The sequence below is a fragment of the Melanotaenia boesemani genome, chromosome 16 (assembly GCF_017639745.1).
Source record: "Melanotaenia boesemani isolate fMelBoe1 chromosome 16, fMelBoe1.pri, whole genome shotgun sequence".
NCBI lineage: Eukaryota > Metazoa > Chordata > Actinopteri > Atheriniformes > Melanotaeniidae > Melanotaenia > Melanotaenia boesemani.
Genome location: NC_055697.1, coordinates 854,277 through 874,622, shown reverse-complemented (window position 1 = coordinate 874,622; position 20,346 = coordinate 854,277). Strand labels below are relative to the sequence as shown.

The 20,346-nt window shown below is 38.7% G+C and overlaps 1 protein-coding gene across 1 annotated transcript in view; it reads left to right on the top strand.

Annotated features, from left to right (window-relative positions):
• Positions 1-20,346, top strand: part of LOC121655186 (sodium/potassium/calcium exchanger 3-like) — a 150,348-nt gene that overhangs the window by 109,290 nt on the left and 20,712 nt on the right. Inside the window, exon 12 of the mRNA XM_042009661.1 lies at positions 11,071-11,231. Within this exon, the coding sequence (XP_041865595.1) occupies positions 11,071-11,231 (161 nt within the window). The remainder of the gene's footprint in view (positions 1-11,070; positions 11,232-20,346) is intronic.

Here is a 20,346-nt window from a genome sequence, read left to right as displayed (position 1 = left end):
GGTATGTATTAACTGTGCCTCTATCCAGGACATCCAATTTTGGAATTATTTAAAATAATTATACAAAAATCACGGGTCTTCTCCATCTGCAGGAGTGCCATGGTGTGTCTGTGGGAACTGCCGGGAGATGCCCACAGACTTAGAGAAGAAGTGCTGTGGTCTGGAGCCAGCAGACTGCACTCTTTCTCCTTGTACTGCCTTGATGCTAGTATTCTACTCATGCATAGGAACTACAGAGAGGACTTGATGGCACTTGGCATTGCAAAGGAGCCAGGGGATGACAACCTGGAATACCTTTATGCACCTTATAGATCCTTCTGTAAAGTGAGACAACAAGCATTTTTATTTTATCACCACTACATGCAGACAAAAATAATTTGTTTTTTTAATGAAACGAATTGTAAATGTAACTGTGTGAAAATGAAACATCTTCTTGCCATCTTTTGACTGCATGAATGCTCTCTTGAGGTGAAAGTTGTAATCCAAGGCAGGAAGACGAACTCTGGATTTGTCTACAGGTGGTGAGAAAGCATAGCATAGCGTAGCCACATCAAATATGGCTCTGGAAAGCCTTGAGATCAGCTCTATATGGAGTGTGCATTGTTAAAAATCTGTACTTTTGGAAAGTTATTATGCAGTTATTATGTAGGTATATATTAAATTTACCTGAATGTTATATATTTATAGACATCCTTTAGCCATCTCTTGTTCTTGATGATGTTCAGTAGAGCCTTGTGTGCCACAGAGTTTCCCGTGGATGGTTTCGTTTTGGCTGCATTCTTGCAGATGTTCGTGATGGCAGGATCCAACAGCCCAGGTGTGAGTGCCACAGCAATGGTGTATTATTCCAATCCAAAGTGCCTGAAAGAAAAAGTAGGAAAGACTAAAATCCCACATTTCTTACCTTAGGATTGTCCCCGAAATTCAAAATGAAATACAAAGCATATGACCACAAAAATCAAATATGTTCACTCACAAAAAACTGGTCTGCTGTGTGCCTTCTTGCAGCACAACCAGAAATGGTTAACGGTGTCCTTAAGCTAGGTGAGAAGTATGCCATTCCCTTTTACCAGCGCAGCCTGGAGATCATGAGAATATTACTGTTGATGTTTTGGCACAATAACTGTCAGTCACTGTAAACACTTAGTTGTGCCACATGTCAAGGCTATGCCTTATACCATAGTCTTTAAACCTTCGTCTCTCTGGGTCTAAGAGAGAAGAAGAACCATAGTTTTACTGTGAGATACTACACATGAATATAGAGAATATAGTACAACCAGCTATAAATAAGATTTACAAAAGTACTCACACGCAAGGGCTCCAATTTGGACATGTGCATCTGTACAAAATTCCACCAGTCGAACTTCAGTATGAAGTTTCTCCACAGTCTGTCTAAAGACCTCCCTTTTCATGATGACTGAGGACCGTCCTGTTTGCCTCTTGTCCAAAGTTACAACACTGATTATTTCTTTTGTGGAATCTGCCATGGCAGAGTAACTGCAGCACTGAACATTATGACCTGTTGAATACGAGACATTACAAATAAGCCTCAGTAAGACCATTACAGTTCAATCAAATTCAAATTTACTGAAAATATCTTCTCAAAAAGTCACAGCAGCCAAGCTGGCATAACTAGAGACTTCTGCACTAACAGTAAAAATCTGGTACCTGGTGAATCTCCTAAACGTGAAAGAGCAAACAGAAGAGAAGAGCTACATGTCACTCACAACGTAAACTGGAATCCATATGTGATAATACTAATAATATTCAACTCACCCAAACAAACAACATCGTGGCCTGTAGCCGCTGAATGATCTGTGACCTCTTAGCCTGCAAAACGCTGCTGTTTGTCAACACATTCAGTGTCCTGAATCTTAAAGAAGGTGTTGATAAACTCGTCCCATATACAACAGCTGCACGGGTACCAATGACATCATCTTCACTCAAGACTCTCAGCTGCAGAACTACAGATGTTTACTGGTCTTAGTGGGAAGTTCTGTTAAAGACCAGTACAGTAATCCAGTCTACTGGAGATGGACCATGGATGAGTTTCTCCTGGTCTTACTGGGAGACTAAACGTTTAATTCTGTTGATGTTTCTGAGCTGGTAAAAATCTTAGTGAAGCTTTGATGTGGCTGCTGAAAGTCAGGTCTGAGTCTATCAACACTCCAAGGTTACCAACTTGGTCGTGGTTTTAAGAGCCTTTTTAAGAGGCTCTCGATATTTACCAATGCAATTCAGAACCATGAAGTTACAGTTGTAGTGATTTAGCGTAATTAAACATTAAACATTTAATAAAATTATTAATTTTTAATAATTTCATAAAATTATTACTTATTAGTCTAAATATTTTATACCTCAGGAGCACCACCACACAGATAGCCTTATACTAATCTAATGGCTGTGTGGACACCATTAGAGTACTAAATTAATTAATTTAATAAATTAATTAATTCAAGCTAGTCAAATCAATCAGTTATCAATTAATCAGTCTCAGGACGCTACTAACCTGAATTCTCAAGTCGAAGGGACTCATAACAAGACTCACAGGAGGAGTTCACAATAACCAGCCCAGTTTAGGATAAATATGAAATATTTATTACTAGTCTAATCAGGCATAAATGTAAAGGAAATATTTACAAAGGACTTCATGGGAAAATGAATCCAACATTGTAAAATGCAGAATATGGTGTTCAAACCAGAATCTTATTTCAATGTAATGTGTCAGAATGCATGAAAAGTATGCAAGGGATGAAACAAAAGTTAATTAACCTGTAATAATAATAATTAAAGCCGCAAGCGGCATCCATCGGGTCCGAGCTGCCTGGACCCCGCCACCTGATGTTGCCATGACAACAGGTGGTGTAACGCGTTAAGGACCCAACCTGTATGAATCCTGTCAAGTTTGGTGCAGATCCCTCGTATTCCTATGGAGATATAAGCAAACCGTGTTTCATGGCGAGGGCATTTTTCCGTCGGTTGCCACGGTTACACGCTTTTTCCTATTAGAAAGATTTGAGGAGCGTTTGGTCCCCAACTTGTCAGGAAGCTTCCCACCAAGTTTGGAGTCAGTCGCACGAATCCCCTCAGACTAGTTAGTTAAAATGGGAGTGAAATCCAAGATGGCGGGCAGTCCGTTGCCATGGCAACAAGTGTTCTATTGACATCAATGCTGGACTTGGGGTGTCAGAAGTATGAATCCTGTCAAGTTTGGTGCAGATCCCACGTATTCCTATGGAGATATAAGCAAACCGTGTTTCATGGCGAGGTCATTTTCCATCAGTTGCCACGGTAACACGCTTCCTGCTATTAGAAAGATTTGAGGAGCGTTTGGTCCCCAACTTGTCAGGAAGCTTCCCACCAAGTTTGGAGTCAGTCGCACGAATCCCCTCAGACTAGTTCGTTCAAATACCATGTGTGTAAAGTGGAAAAAATGGCAAAAAAATGGCCGCACACGCCAAGATGGCGGGCACCCCATTGCCATGGCGACAGGTGTTATATTGAGTTTTTTGGTCAACACGGGGTGGTACACGTGTGTGCCGAGTTTCGTCTTCCTACGTTGAAGTAGACTTCCTGGGCCCCATTCATGTGGTGTTTTTTGGTGACTCTAGGTGGCGCTGTTGAGCCAATTTTGCATTGAATAGTATGCGGACCTTATAATATCCGATTTTCGCCGGGCTTGACGTGTGTGCCAAGTTTCACAACTTGTCATGGGTGTTTAGGGGGTCAAATTTGGCGTCGAAATGCTTAGGAGGAGGAGAAGGAGAATAATAATAAACATAGCAGAAACAATAGGGCCTTGCCATACTTTGTATGGCTCGGACCCTAATAATGGATTAGATTTATATAGCGCTTTTCAAGGCACCCAAAGCGCTTTACATTGTGAATCCATTATTCATCCACTCCTCACTCATACCTGGTGATGGTAAGCTACGTGTGTAGCTACAGCTGCCCTGGGGCAAGCTGACGGAAACGTGGCTGCCAGTCTGCGCCTACGGCCTCTCCGACCATCACCGACCATTCATCCACACATTCATACACCAGCAATAATAATTAAACTAAGGTTTAGAACTCAAAAAGGATCTCTGAATCCTAAAAGAAAAAGAGGGAAAACTGAATCTCATCTGTTTAAAGCTGGAAACTAAGATGTAGAACTGCTAAGGTCACCGTCAGACAACCAACCATTCCTTGGCAGACAAGCAGAGAATTGATCCGAGCAGGACTCATCCGCAGGGGCGCTGCTAGAGATTTTGGGCCCCATGAAAAAAAAATCAGTGGACCCCCCCCTGAAGATTTTAATTGTGTAATACATCCAATTGGCAATTTTAATGCTATTTTGATCATCAAAATAGCATTAAAAGAAATTAAATTAAAAGAAATTAAAAGAAAAACATGACAGGCTAGTTGGTAGGGGAAGCACTAAAATACAATAAAGTTAATTTAGATTCAATTATTTGCTGCAAGACGGATACTTTATATTTAAAAACCCATCTATCTTTTTTTAAATACTTAATTATCTCATGATAATTACAAAACAAATTACAAATACAAAACTTAAATACAAAATAACCTCTTCTATAAAAATGAAATGCATTCTGCATCTGTGGAGAAATAAATCAAATCTCAGCTAAGACACCATCAAAAACAAAATGACCGCTCATTTGTTTATGATTTATTGTATTGGCGACATTATCATCATTAAATCAGATGCAAATGGTATTTAAATTAGGTAGGCTCATAAACAAAAAATAGCAGGACCTCACATGGTTTATTGTTCTATTCTATTCTACAGTCATTTAGTAGACGCTTTTATCCAAAGCGATTTACATTTGAGAGTAATAACAACTCTACTGTATTATATGAACTGAATGTAATACAGTCACAAGCAAACCACTGTGGAGATTTACAGCCAAACAACGGCTGGGAGCATCTTTAAAATTAAATAATCACATTTTAAAAGGTAGAACTTTGTGTAATCTGATATCAAGGAGAGGTAAAGGTACATTATTGCTGAGTCATGCTCGTGCAATCTCATTGCTCAGCCTTTTTCACCAAGATCCCAACATGGAGTTTTCTCCCTGAAAAACCACTTATCAAGTCCTGAAGTCCAACTTTCTATTCTATCCAGCTGTTCTATTATATAGTATCTCCAATCATGTATTGTCATTTGTAAAAGCATCACAATCATTATTTCTGGTGGCCTCCCGCTATTAGTTTTACTTAAAGGTGCTTTCAGTGATTTCACCAACAATATCAAGGGAAACTGATCTGACTACCAATCCTCCACGTCATCGTCTCCCTCATGTAGCAACATGAAGTCTAATTTATCTCCAGATCTGTAGACTCACAGGTGAAGCATTAGATTAGTGGGGGAACATATATGATCTATATGGTTGTTGCTAGTTGATCTTCTGATATCTAGAAAATGTAAATATTTCTCTGATTGGATTGAAAGCAGTCACCCAGTCTGCTGCACTAGAAATGTCTCTGTTCCTACTGCGAAGCAGGAGGATGAGACCTGACCTAACATTACAGTGATAGCTGAGAAAATAAATGCAAACTATTTTTATTTAATATTAATAATAATTTTTTCTATTATATAATGTTTTTTCTCCACAATAACCAATTAATTCAACACTCAGCTGTTCACCTCGTTCCTCAGGGCCACCTGGACATGTTCAGGTGGGCGGGGAGGGGAGGGGGGGTCTGGCAGCATCTGCTTCGGCTGCTCTCGTGTCTGTTCAGACATGCATGATGTTTTAGCAGAGCAGCTTGCTAATTGTGTGCCTGTCTTGCTTATTTGATTAAAACAACAGTGAAATTAAATAAAATCCAGTTTTCTTCAGAAATATGAGCTAATATGGAGCAAAGTGAGCTAGCTTATATGAACAAAGTTCAGAAGAGACAACAAGCTGATGTTCCACAACTTTCCATCAGACGAACTAACCGACCACCTCGCCTCTGAAAGAACTGGGTGACGTACTGTCCACCCCTCTGTTCTCTCTCCAGTCTCAGCTTTTTTTCTCTTCGTTTTAAGCTTCCTGACTTTTGAGGAACGCTGCCGTCTAAGCATCCACTCACTGTCTGTCTGTTGCGCTGCTTCGCAGCTAAAGGAACAGGTAGACTGAGCCATTTAAGAGAAATATAGAGGTTAAATTGTTTGCATGATTGTAAGTTTATCATTAAGTATCAGATAATTTTGTCAGTATTACAATTGCATTGAGGACCCTTCTGGGCCCCCTGTCACTCATGGGCCCCATGAATCCTTCCCCTTTACCCCCCCTTTTCGGCGCCCCAGCTTGTCCGGTTCTGTTTGGATCGAACCGACTTACGACCGTTGTGGTCACTCTCCTGGGCAAATGAGGAAGTTGGCACAGGTGGTTTGGATCCCGAACAACACCCAAGAAGGCCAGAAGATGCGTCACATGGTGGTCCGAAGGTTTGGATCAGGCAGCTCTGCGGATGCGGACTCTCCCACGGCTCGGCTGGTGGTATCGATGATGGACAGTGAATTGTTTGCAGTGGCAGGCAGGAGAGAACAGTCCAGCTTTGGATCAGTCCAAAAGAAACTCTGTAGAACTGGTTCTGAAGCTTCGGTCAGCCTGTGTTAACCAGTTATCTAAACTAAAGATCAAAATCTAGGATCAATATTAAAAATCCAAAAGATAAAAACATAACTAAAGAAAAGAGAAGTATCAGTTGGAAGAAAAAAGGAATGAACTAAACGGAGTTAATCTGCCCAGAAAAACTAAATCAATCTTGCATCTTGAATGCAGGCACAAACTTAGTATCTGTAGTGATGTTCTTCACATCACGGCACACTTAATTCTCCGGCATCATCTCTCTCTCTCTCTCTCTCTCTCCTGCGTCCAGACGAAGTGTCCTGAGAAATCCACGTCTCTAGGAGAAATCTAAGTGACTCTGGAAAAGAGCCATGTCTGACGGGGATGTACAACTCCAGGGGAGGTTGAAGACAGAAAGACCAAACCTACCTACCTACCTACCTAACTAACTAACTAACTAACTAACTAACTAACTAACTAACTAACTAACTAACTAACTAACTAACTAACTCTTTGTTCTGAGTTCCATAAGTGTTAGTTTCATGACCCGCTCCATGAAAGGATGTGGGACCATTATCTTGACCAATAAACAGTCTTGTGGGCTGGTTTTGGGTCAGATAGCAGATGTAGGGCTGGTCTGATCATTTTGTAAAGAGTATCAAATTAAACATTTTATGAATATATGTGCATTTCCAAGTTATTAAAGCCTTAAATGAAACATCATTAAATAATCAATGAATCTTTGAAAAGACAATAAAATAGTAAGAATGTTATACCTTACACAAACACAAATTAATCAAGCTTGTTGATTAACCAAAAATGATAATTATTATATGCATGTGCATGGTATCAAGATAAAACACATGTGTATATATGTATCTATTTAAATGAACATTTTAAAATAATAAGAGTGTAATCTTTTGCTCTTCACACAAAGTCTTTGTCTTCTATGTAAGATGTAACGTTCTATGTAAGATAAACGTTTCTCGGTGTGTCCAGGGTCCTGGCCCATTAGAGCTGAAAGCTGCAGGAAAGGGGCTTCTTTATCAGTTGAAGAAAAACACAAGTTTAGAAAGATACAGTTTCAAAGTGGACATTTTGGATGAGGAGTTGCATCTGGGATCATAAAACATTTGGTTTGTTAATTAAAAAGGCAGATTTATGTTGCAGAAGATTAAAGTTCAGAAACTTTTGTATATAACTTAACGAAGTCCTCCCCAGTCCAGGATGGAGAGAGTCGACCTTTGTTGACCTGTGGAACTGGAAACCAAGTCATAAATCTGAGTCAGACCCCCACTTTGGGAGTGAGAGAGACTGTTTGTAAGGAGAAAAATCCTCAATGATGTTTAATTCAGTCAGGATTAAACAAAAGTTCCAGTCTTTATTTTGAAGATGCTGGAATCCGCCACACAGTTTACTTTGTACTATGCAAGAGATAACAGGGAAATATACATTCAAAATATATTCTAATCTATAAATAACAGCCCAAAAACTTGTCTTGTAGCATTTGGCGAACCTCTGATGCTTCCAGTGTAGTCTCATCCACATGGGTGCGAGCATTTCTACACCTTCCACTTGAAACTGGACCTCCCTATTAGATAACCAAAGAAAAGGTAAAGTTGTTCTCAAGAGGGGAGAAGAAGCACACTTTTAATAAAAACAGCAGGTTCAGAGAGACCTCTTACCAGCTGGCATGATCGTGCTCAAGGATGGCTGCAATATTTCAGACCTGAATCCAGCCCAAAGGGACTTTAGGCAGAAAATGTCATATATTGTTCCAACAGGTCAGCCAGTCTAACACTGGGCCAAGTTTAACACAGATTTAACAGCACTGCTACAGGGAATCTAAATCAGCATTTCAGCCAATCATCATCATGGACCAGAAATCTTTGAGCTTTCTAAAAACTCTCTCCATCTTGATCCTGCCATTGGCATAATCTTCAAGCAGGGCCAGCGCATCCATTGTGAAGCCTTAGTGTCACTGCAGTATTTGTACGTTTACTCAGTCATTGCAACACACCTTGTCACAATTAATGTACCAATAAGTGCTATCACTATATAATTTGAAAATGTACAAATGAACACTGTGTTGTAACTCTTAAATGAGTGCTTATGGACTGTGTGTAACACATCCATAATATTGCATAATGTTATGGCTTTCCTTGATACTTAAGTATTATTATAATTTTCTTTTGTTTGTTTTGTTTATTGCTGAATTTACATATTAATGCTGGACCAGTGAACAGATGAAATGAAAGAATGAAGAAAAATGACACAAAGATACAGACGACAGAAAACAACAATCGGCTCAACTTTCAGAGGCCTCTGGAAGAAAACAAAGCAGACAATCATCAGGGGCACCTGTAGGAAGGCATTTTGTGAAAAACATGGACAACAAGTATATGTGTGTATGAGTGTAAGATATGAGGAATGTTAAGCAGTGATCGCCAACCTTGGTCCTCAAGGCCCACTATCCTGCAGGATTAGATGCTTCCCTGCTACAACACACCTGGTTCAAATTAGAAGGATCTCTGACAAGCTCTGCACAAGTCTGCTATTGAGCTATTAATTTGATTCAGGTGTGTTGAAGCAGGGAAACATCGAATGTCTGCAGGATAGTGGGCCTTGAGGACCGGAGTTGGGAATCCCTGCTGTTAAAGGCTGAATAATTGGGATTTTTTTCCTTAAACATAATTTAAAATGTTCTCATTTGCTGTGAGGGATAAAAGGAAGCTTTCCTATAAACAATCTGTCTCCTACATCAACAACGTCTTTGTCAAGTTTTTCTCCTTCAAAATAAGAGTTCTGTGTCGGAATAACTTGGGTGCACCGTGTTGCTCTTTCCTACTTCCTGGTTCCTTAACCAATCATATGCGACTCCCCACGGTTACCAAACAAGGCAGCGTTTGGTATTTTATGTGGGTAAAAGAGCAGCAGCCTGCAGGTATGGAAGCTGGTAAAAGAAGCGACCAGAAATAGTTTCAGAAAAACCTAAAAGGCCTTGGCATCCTGCTAAAAAAGCAAACCACCAAAGATAAAATGAGGATCAATATTGGAGAATCTTTTGAAAGGTGGAGAAGTCTGAGCTGGCAAAGTTTCCCCTCGACAGGTAAACACCAGAATTTTGCTTAAATTAACCCAAAAGTTTATCTTGATTTACAAAGATTTTAGTCTAATTTATTTCTCGGCACTCAATAAATGAATGTGTGTGACTGTATGGACGTATTAGTGGAGTAAACTGGTGGCCTGTTAGTTTACAACAACAAATGTAATGATGTTTGGACCGAATGAATACTGTGTTTGTCCTTATAAACTTATGAAATTACTACCAAATTCATTTATGAAGTGAGACTAAGGGAAAACATTTGTTGATTAATGTAGCTTTTGTTTACACTCTGTTTTATGCTAACGGAAATTAGCGCGTGAAATTAGCGCTAGCATTGCAAAGCACAGCAACTTCCTGTGTGTGAATCATCTTCGCTCCTGATCATGATGTTTGCTGGCGCTAAGTTCTCCGTCCTTCATAGACCGTATAAAAGAACCGTCCTCTCACAAACCGCCAACCTACAGAAACTCTCCGAGGGGAGGACGAACGCTGTCCGTGTTTTTCTCTTTCGACTTCAGTTCTGATTTAAAACACTAGGTGTCAGTGCTTCTTATTTTGCCTTTAAGTAATTATCCACTTTTTTCAATTAGATCAACATCAGTGTGTGGCTTTAATTATAGAGTTCTTATCTTTTATATCCCCATGTGTCATCAACATCAGTCCAATGTTTCTGTCTGGAAAATCATCAGTAATAGAATCACTGAGAGGACAGAGCTTTTGGGGGAGTAAACAAGTGATTTTATATCAAATGGAACAGAATCTGCCAGAGAGCAGGCTGTGAGCCCTGCATCAGTTACCATGGTGATCAGCAGGTTCAAACAACGCCAACTTTGTGATTCTGAAAACTCTGACTAAAGATATTAATCTCACTTACATTCCTCTGTCTTTACAGCAATTAATCCCCCTAAAAGCTTTTCTAATGTAATATCTGGGTGTTAAACAGTCAGCTCAACTCCTGTTGAAGAGCAGTGAGCGTCCATAGATGAGACTGTTGTCCAGTCATAAGCTACCAACCCAACTGCTTGGTATCTACAGTGGAAACAAAGCCATTCCTTAACACATCAAATCAGTTGTCATTTTCTTTATGTAACAAATCCAGGACTTATCATGATGATCAGATGATGTCAACTTGAATTTCCCTCGGGATCAATAAAGTATCTATCTATCTATCTATCTATCTATCTATCTATCTATCTATCTATCTATCTATCTATCTATCTATCTATCTATCTATCTATCTATCTATCTAACACTGTTTTGGATGCTTGTCTCTGTGATGGACTCTGATGCTAGGATGGGCTTCAGTCCATAGAAAATGGATAGATGGATGACTAAAGTATATATGAACTGAGTCAGGCTCACTTTACCCGGTTTATCTGTGTGTGTCTGTTCATCCAACAGCAAACCACCACAGAAAGTTGTCTGTACTGATGGTGGATGAGCTGTTGTCTTCATACCCCCACCAGCTTTCCTTTTCTGAGGCTGGCCTGAGGCTGATGATCACCAGCCACTTCTCCCCCAGAACCCGCCTCACCATGGCCTCTAGGATGCTCATCAATGAGGTAGTCCCACTCAAATGTACACTGTGGCTGCACTTTTTATTGAAGAAAGTGAGAGTTTGAGAAGGAAAAACTTTTGAGACCGCCTCTGTAATGTTCATCTGAACCTGCACAGGGACCTTAGACTATTTGTAGCTTAGAGCAGCCAAAAATTTCCATGTGTGAAGATTTCTGTTTGTGCTTCAGGGCTTAAAGTTATGTTTGCATAGAATTAGTTTTCAAAATATTTAATCAAACCAAGTCTGCCGGCTGATCCAAACAGAATCAAAGGTTTTGGACCTCTATACAACGAGCCATCAGTCAGCTGGGTCTGTCTGGAGTGTGACTGTCTTTTGCAGTGTGGTGTGTAACATATTGCTGACATTGTTGGATTCCAACTATGTTTTTTTCAGCCAACCTAAATTTGTCTAAATTCACCAGAACTCACTGTTCTGTCTTTCAGGCTTTGAACCAGAAATCATTCTATGGTAATCGGGAATAAGATGTAAATTGGACCTTAGGGAAAAGTTCTATTGGTTTTGTCCTTGTAATGAAAAATGGACACCCAACACATTCCCAATCCTTACTCGTCATTTATGGACACTTGGTCAGGCTCCCTCTCGTCATTAATTCACATGCAAGCTGTTATCAGTGAATGTTATAGAAATCCCTGAACATTGGTAATTGACGTCATGAGATCGTAGAGGAGGAACCTTGTCCCGTATTTTGGAATAGCCTGTAAAATGTGCTATGTTCCCTTCACAGCCACATAAGGAGGATATTAAATGTTATATCAAGTGCAAAGGACAAATCTCAGCCCTCTATGCTGCTAAGTTTAGATGCCCAGAAGGCCTTTGGTCAGGTTAATTTGAGCTTTTTATATCAGACTCTGTCAGTGTTTGGATTTCTTAAGACTTTCATAGAGAGGGTTAAAATGATTGACAAAGATCCTCAAATTAGAGTTAATGGCTGTTGCTCAGATTTCTTGGTTAAATTAGACAGTTATTTAATGCAAATTATGGGAAGCTGATACATCAAATTCAGAAGAATCTGGATAGATAGGAGATGTTACTTCTGAATCTCATCGGGACGGTAGAAACAATTAGAATGAACATTTTGCCAAGAGTTCTATTACAACTGTGTCTTACTTCCTATGGATAACTCAGTTGGCAGTGAATGCGTTTGCCATGCAGGAGACCCTAGGTTTGAATCCCACAGGGGACAAATATTACCACCTTCCAGTTGGGTCCTTAGGCAGGACCCTTAAATGCTAAATGGTCTGTATTTATATAGGGCTTCTCTATACCTGGAATGATACCCAAAGCGCTTTACATTATACACACACTGATGGTGGAAGCTGCCACAACCCATCAGGAGCAATTTGGGGTTCAGTGTCTTGCTCAGGGACACCTCAAAATGAACTCGACAGGCCAAGGATTGAATTCCCTCAGGCTACAAGACGACCACTCTACCCACTGAGCCACGCTGCCCCTTGACGCTTTCGCCCAACCACATTCGGATGTAGGTCGCTTTGGACAAAAGCATCTGCTAAATTACTGTAGAATAGGATATGGCAAAACAAGAATCAAATATAAAACACTTTTATCAGCCAAGAACAAGGGTGGTCTAAACCTACCTGATCTTAGAGCCCTTATATTATGGATAACCAAAGATAAAGATACAATATAGTTGGAAATGGAACAAAGAGCTTGCCCGAGGATGGCCTTAGAATAACTGCCCTTTAAAAAGGAAAGCAGTAAAAAGAGGTCTCAAGATCCAGAACTATTGGATCAAAGAAACAATGAAGTCAAACATACAAAAGAAATTAAATCTATCAAGCTCAGTAAGCAAAGCTTCGGAAATTGCAAAAACTCCAGCTTTTGTACCATGTGGTATGGACTGAAGTTTTGAGAAGCGCACAAACAATGAATTAACTTTTATTGCCCAAATGTTTAACAGACCAATCACCTGTATAGCCAGCCCCATCTTACTACCATAAACCAAATTAAAACTTTTCTTGGGAGCTAGCTAACCCTAAACCCTTATCCATCATGAAGCCGGGATAACAGTGATCCCCAAGAAAAACCAGAAAAGCCAGACTTGCTCAGATTACCGGCCTATGTCACTACTCAGTGCAGACTAGTTTAGTTTATTTGCCATTTGCAGAAGGAAACCACATTGGAATTACACACTGTATACCGCTATTATTTCAAAACTATATGCACTCTTTATTATTATTAATAGTTTATTATTCTAGAGCAGTCTTAACAAGCCTTGACACAGAAAAAGCATTCAACAGTGTGAGTTGGACTTTCTATATCTGGTAGTTGAAAAGTTTGTACTTTTACTGTATTAAAACACTTTACCAAAAACCGACAGCAAGGATTGAAATAAATGGCTGCCTGACTGTTTAACCTTAGAACGGTCAACCAGGCAGGGCTGCTGTCTGTCCCCAACCTGGTTTGCAATGTTTATTGAACCCCTGCCTCAAGCAATCAGGGAGAATCCGCAGATCTGAAAGGGGTCCGTGTCAGGACAGAAGAGCACACCTCTGGACTTTTTGCTGCTGATGTAAGTTGTTTTTTAGAGAACCCAGACAAAGGAATTTCCATGTTAATCAAACAATTTGAGACATTTGGCTTTAGTTCTGGATAAAAGCTTAATTTGACTAAAACACAAATCCTAACATTCAATTATTTAACATCCAGAAACGTACAACTAACTTATGATCTAAACTGGAGAGCAACAAAAATCAAATACCTTGGGGTTACTCTAACACAAAGACTTGAAGACTTGAAGCCGCTAACTACATCAAACGGACAAAGAGAACAGCAGTGATGTGGACAAGTGGAGCATTCTTTCATTAGATATTGGTTCAAAAATAGACCATAGAAATGAGTGTTCTTTCCTCTCGACCTATTCCAGTTACTTCCTACTGAGATACCAGAAAAAATATAAATGATGGGATAAAATCATTTCTAGATACACATGGAGCATTCGTAGACCAAGAATCAAATATGAAACATTACAGACAGGTGAAGATAAAGGAGGAATGGCACTGCAGAATTTTAAGGAATATTTTTATGCAGCACAAATTAGACCTAGAATTTGTTGCTGCGACAAAGACTGTATAACCAAATGGAAAATTTAGAACAGAAATTCAGTCTTACTGGAGACAGAGAAGAAGTGATGTCACCCAATTCACGTTAAAGCTGTGGTTTAATATAGTATGTAAATATAAACCAGAGAAAGAGCTTGTGGGATGCTGTGGTGGATAGCCAATGACAGATGCTTTGTCCCTGATTCTCATGACCAGATATTTAAACAATGGAGGTGAAACAGTAACAGCATTATGTACATTAATAAAAAAAAAGGGAACTTCTTGGGGGGCAGACTAAAACACAAGCTAAACCTGGATAAAAATGGAATAATTTGTATCATAGTGGAAACACACAACTCATATCTACAATGGACAGGAATGTAATGGAGAGAAGAGGAAATACAACCTCATGTAAAACTGAGATGGGAAAGAGAATGAGGTGTGACTGTAGGACCAGCAGGACTGGCAAAAAATGGAGAGAAATGCAAAGAAATTGTTGACCCATAACATAAGAACTCAAGGAGATCTATGTCGAGAAGAGCAGACAAGGCTGAAGTTAGCTTCCGATTCGCAGCTTCCGATTCGCCAAAGGCGTAAAGGGCAATTCCACTTAATTTTTTAGACTTAACCCGTTTTAAACATGGTCCTATTAAAAAACTACAATACTTAACCTATCCAAATCTGGACTCAAATCTTCTAATCAGGATGTAGATTGATAAAAACACAGTTTGTGATTTGTGAAACCTTTATTCTATTTGTGAAAATGCAAAATAGCCTCATTTTATCTCATTTTTTGCATCTGGACCACATTAGACCTGGTCCTGTCGGAAAACTACAGCACTTAGACTCTTCAAACCTGGACTCAAATGTTCTACACAGCCCATTGATTCATAAAAACTCGGTCTCTGATTTGTGAAACCTTTATTCTATTTGTGAAAATGCAAATTACCCCCATTTTATCACATTTTTTCCATCTGGACCACATTAGACCTGGTCCTGTTGGAAAACTACAGTACTTAGACTCTTCAAACCTGGACTCAAATGTCCTTCAGAGTCCATAGATTCATAAAAACCAAGTCTCTGATTTGTGAAACCTTTATTCTATTTGTGAAAATGCAAATGAGCCTCGTTTTGTCACATTTTTGGCACCTGGACCACATTAGACCAGGTCCTGTTGGAAAACTACAGCACTTAGACTCTTCAAACCTGGACTCAAATGTTCTTCACAGCCCATAGATTCATAAAAAAGAAGTCTCTGATTTGTGAAACCTCTATTCTATTTGTGAAAATGCAAATGAGCCTAGTTTATTCACATTTTTGGCACCTGGACCACATTAGACCTGGTCCTGTTGGAAAACTACAGTACTTAGACTCTTCAAACCTGGACTCAAATGTTCTACACAGCCCATTGATTCATAAAAACTCAGTCTCTGATTTGTGAAACCTTTATTCTATTTGTGAAAATGCAAATTACTCCCATTTTATCACATTTTTTCCATCTGGACCACATTAGACCTGGTCCTGTTTGAAAACTACAGCACGTAGACTCTTCAAACCTGGACTCAAATGTCCTTCAGAGTCCATAGATTCATAAAAACCAAGTCTCTGATTTGTGAAACCTTTATTCTATTTGTGAAAATGCAAATTAGATTTGTTTATTCACATTTTTGGCACCTGGACCACATTAGACCTGGTCCTGTTGGAAAACTACAGTACTTAGACTCTTCAAACCTGGACTCAAATGTTCTACACAGCCCATTGATTCATAAAAAAGAAGTCTCTGATTTGTGAAACCTTTATTCTATTTGTGAAAATGCAAATTACCCCCATTTTATCACATTTTTTCCATCTGGACCACATTAGACCTGGTCCTGTTTGAAAACTACAGCACGTAGACTCTTCAAACCTGGACTCAAATGTCCTTCAGAGTCCATAGATTCATAAAAACCAAGTCTCTGATTTGTGAAACCTTTATTCTATTTGTGAAAATGCAAATTAGATTTGTTTATTCACATTTTTGGCACCTGGACCACATTAGACCTGGTCCTGTTGAAAAACTACAGTACTTAGACTCTTCAAACCTGGACTCAAATGTCCTTCAGAGTCCATAGATTCATAAAAACCAAGTCTCTGATTTGTGAAACCTTTATTCTATTTGTGAAAATGCAAATTAGCCTCGTTTTGTCACATTTTTGGCATCTGGACCACATTAGACCAGGTCCTGTTGGAAAACTACAGCACTTAGACTCTTCAAACCTGGACTCAAATGTTCTTCACAGCCCATAGATTCATAAAAAAGAAGTCTCTGATTTGTGAAACCTTTATTCTATTTGTGAAAATGCAAATTAGATTTGTTTATTCACATTTTTGGCACCTGGACCACATTAGACCTGGTCTTGTTGAAAAACTACAGTACTTAGACTCTTCAAACCTGGACTCAAATGTCCTTCAGAGTCCATAGATTCATAAAAACCAAGTCTCTGATTTGTGAAACCTTTATTCTATTTGTGAAAATGCAAATTAGCCTCGTTTTGTCACATTTTTGGCATCTGGACCACATTAGACCAGGTCCTGTTGGAAAACTACAGCACTTAGACTCTTCAAACCTGGACTCAAATGTTCTTCACAGCCCATAGATTCATAAAAAAGAAGTCTCTGATTTGTGAAACCTTTATTCTATTTGTGAAAATGCAAATGAGCCTAGTTTATTCACATTTTTGGCACCTGGACCACATTAGACCTGGTCCTGTTGGAAAACTACAGTACTTAGACTCTTCAAACCTGGACTCAAATGTCCTTCAGAGTCCATAGATTCATAAAAACCAAGTCTCTGATTTGTGAAACCTTTATTCTATTTGTGAAAATGCAAATGAGCCTCGTTTTGTCACATTTTTGGCATCTGGACCACATTAGACCAGGTCCTGTTGAAAAACTACAGTACTTAGACTCTTCAAACCTGGACTCAAATGTCCTTCAGAGTCCATAGATTCATAAAAACCAAGTCTCTGATTTGTGAAACCTTTATTCTATTTGTGAAAATGCAAATGAGCCTCGTTTTGTCACATTTTTGGCATCTGGACCACATTAGACCAGGTCCTGTTGGAAAACTACAGCACTTAGACTCTTCAAACCTGGACTCAAATGTTCTTCACAGCCCATAGATTCATAAAAAAGAAGTCTCTGATTTGTGAAACCTTTATTCTATTTGTGAAAATGCAAATGAGCCTAGTTTATTCACATTTTTGGCACCTGGACCACATTAGACCTGGTCCTGTTGGAAAACTACAGTACTTAGACTCTTCAAACCTGGACTCAAATGTCCTTCAGAGTCCATAGATTCATAAAAACCAAGTCTCTGATTTGTGAAACCTTTATTCTATTTGTGAAAATGCAAATTAGCCTCGTTTTGTCACATTTTTGGCATCTGGACCACATTAGACCAGGTCCTGTTGGAAAACTACAGCACTTAGACTCTTCAAACCTGGACTCAAATGTTCTTCACAGCCCATAGATTCATAAAAAAGAAGTCTCTGATTTGTGAAACCTCTATTCTATTTGTGAAAATGCAAATTACCCCCATTTTATCACATTTTTTCCATCTGGACCACATTAGACCTGGTCCTGTTGGAAAACTACAGTACTTAGACTCTTCAAACCTGGACTCAAATGTCCTTCAGAGTCCATAGATTCATAAAAACCAAGTCTCTGATTTGTGAAACCTTTATTCTATTTGTGAAAATGCAAATGAGCCTCGTTTTGTCACATTTTTGGCATCTGGACCACATTAGACCAGGTCCTGTTGGAAAACTACAGCACTTAGACTCTTCAAACCTGGACTCAAATGTTCTTCACAGCCCATAGATTCATAAAAAAGAAGTCTCTGATTTGTGAAACCTTTATTCTATTTGTGAAAATGCAAATGAGCCTAGTTTATTCACATTTTTGGCACCTGGACCACATTAGACCTGGTCCTGTTGGAAAACTACAGTACTTAGACTCTTCAAACCTGGACTCAAATGTCCTTCAGAGTCCATAGATTCATAAAAACCAAGTCTCTGATTTGTGAAACCTTTATTCTATTTGTGAAAATGCAAATTAGCCTCGTTTTGTCACATTTTTGGCATCTGGACCACATTAGACCAGGTCCTGTTGGAAAACTACAGCACTTAGACTCTTCAAACCTGGACTCAAATGTTCTTCACAGCCCATAGATTCATAAAAAAGAAGTCTCTGATTTGTGAAACCTCTATTCTATTTGTGAAAATGCAAATTACCCCCATTTTATCACATTTTTTCCATCTGGACCACATTAGACCTGGTCCTGTTGGAAAACTACAGCACTTAGACTCTTCAAACCTGGACTCAAATGTCCTTCAGAGTCCTTAGATTCATAAAAACCAAGTCTCTGATTTGTGAAACCTTTATTCTAAGTTTGGCATCAAAACCTCAGTGCAGTGCTATATGAAAGTGGTAAAAAAAACAAACTTTTTTGTCGGTAAACTTCGCATGTTAATGTACCTTTTGACAAACACACACACGCACACACACACGCAGACACACATACACGCACACACCTATACACACACACACACACATATATACTGTACATATCGTTAAAATCTATTCTTCATTGTTGCTATAGTTAACTACACTAAAGACTAAGCCCATAAATAATTTGGCTAAAAAGATTATAAGCCTATTTAGAGTCAGCATGGTTGAAAAAGAAAATAAAGAAAGAAAATACTGTTTTAGATTAGTGGATATGGTGTCAATTGTCATTTTCTAGCCAAGGACCGACCGTCGTACTTAAGGTAAGACGGTAAGCTAGACGTTGTAGGTCACCTCAACGCTACAGGTTCTAATACAGGTTTCGAGACATCCAGGTCCGACTACTGATGTTCCAGAAAAAATAATGCAGTTTGCGGTTGCATATCTGAGCCAGTTCAACCCATCTGCAATCTCTCGGTAAGTTGTTTAAATAGGCTACTGCACTTTCAAACCAGATTCGAAATGTTTATTTGAGGTTGCTCTACTTTAAATAAACCGAGGCCAAGATTAATTTTAAAAGATTCTCCAGAAGCATAGCGATATTATGCTAAATGACATGGGCGAAAAGTGAGCTTTAATTGCGACGATTTTTAGTTTTTTAAGGATGGTGCATGATAGCTTACTACGTACCTAGTAATAAACACGAACAAACGTGTAATTACAATTCTTTATAGATTGTTTGTCTATATCTGTGCTAATATGCCCATATTGTCCAATTCCAACCCAAGGCCCTGTGACTTAATTGCCAATGCGAATTAATACATACATAGGCCTACATACAGGTACCTGGAAAATTTGAATATGTGGGAAAAGTTGTTATATTCAGGCAATTAAACATAAACCAGTACTAAATACAGATCCGAGAGTTTACTTTAAGAGGCCTGACTTTTTTTTATTTAAAATCCGTTTTTTATTGATTTCATATGCAGATTTTCAGAGTTTTTTAATTTGAGTTTTTCTGAAGCTGCAAATCATGATTGGCAAAATATATACAAATAAAAGTGTAAATATATAGATTTGCATACTATTTGTCAACATGTGTACATTTAATCTTTGAAGTTAAGTTACAGGTACTAGTCGGAATATTAGAATATCCTGTATAACTGCATGCATTTTATTTTTACCGTACTTTCTCAGATGAAATTAACATATACATACATTTCATCTGTGAAATTAAGTTACAGAAATTCATGCCGTTATTCAGGATATCCTAATTTTCCGACTTGTAGAAAACCCCAAATTAGAAAATTTGCATATTTCTTGAAATCAATAAAAAACGGATTTTAAATAAAAAAGATGTCAGGCCTCTGAAAGTTAACTCTTGGATCTTCATTTAGTACTGGTTTATGTTGTGTGAATATAACAACTTTTCCAGCATATTCTAATTTTCCGGGTAGCACCTGTGTGTGTGTGTGTGTGTGTGTGTGTGTATATATATATATATATATACAATAATGTGTTTTTTATTACTTTCCCAGGACTTAGCAGAAT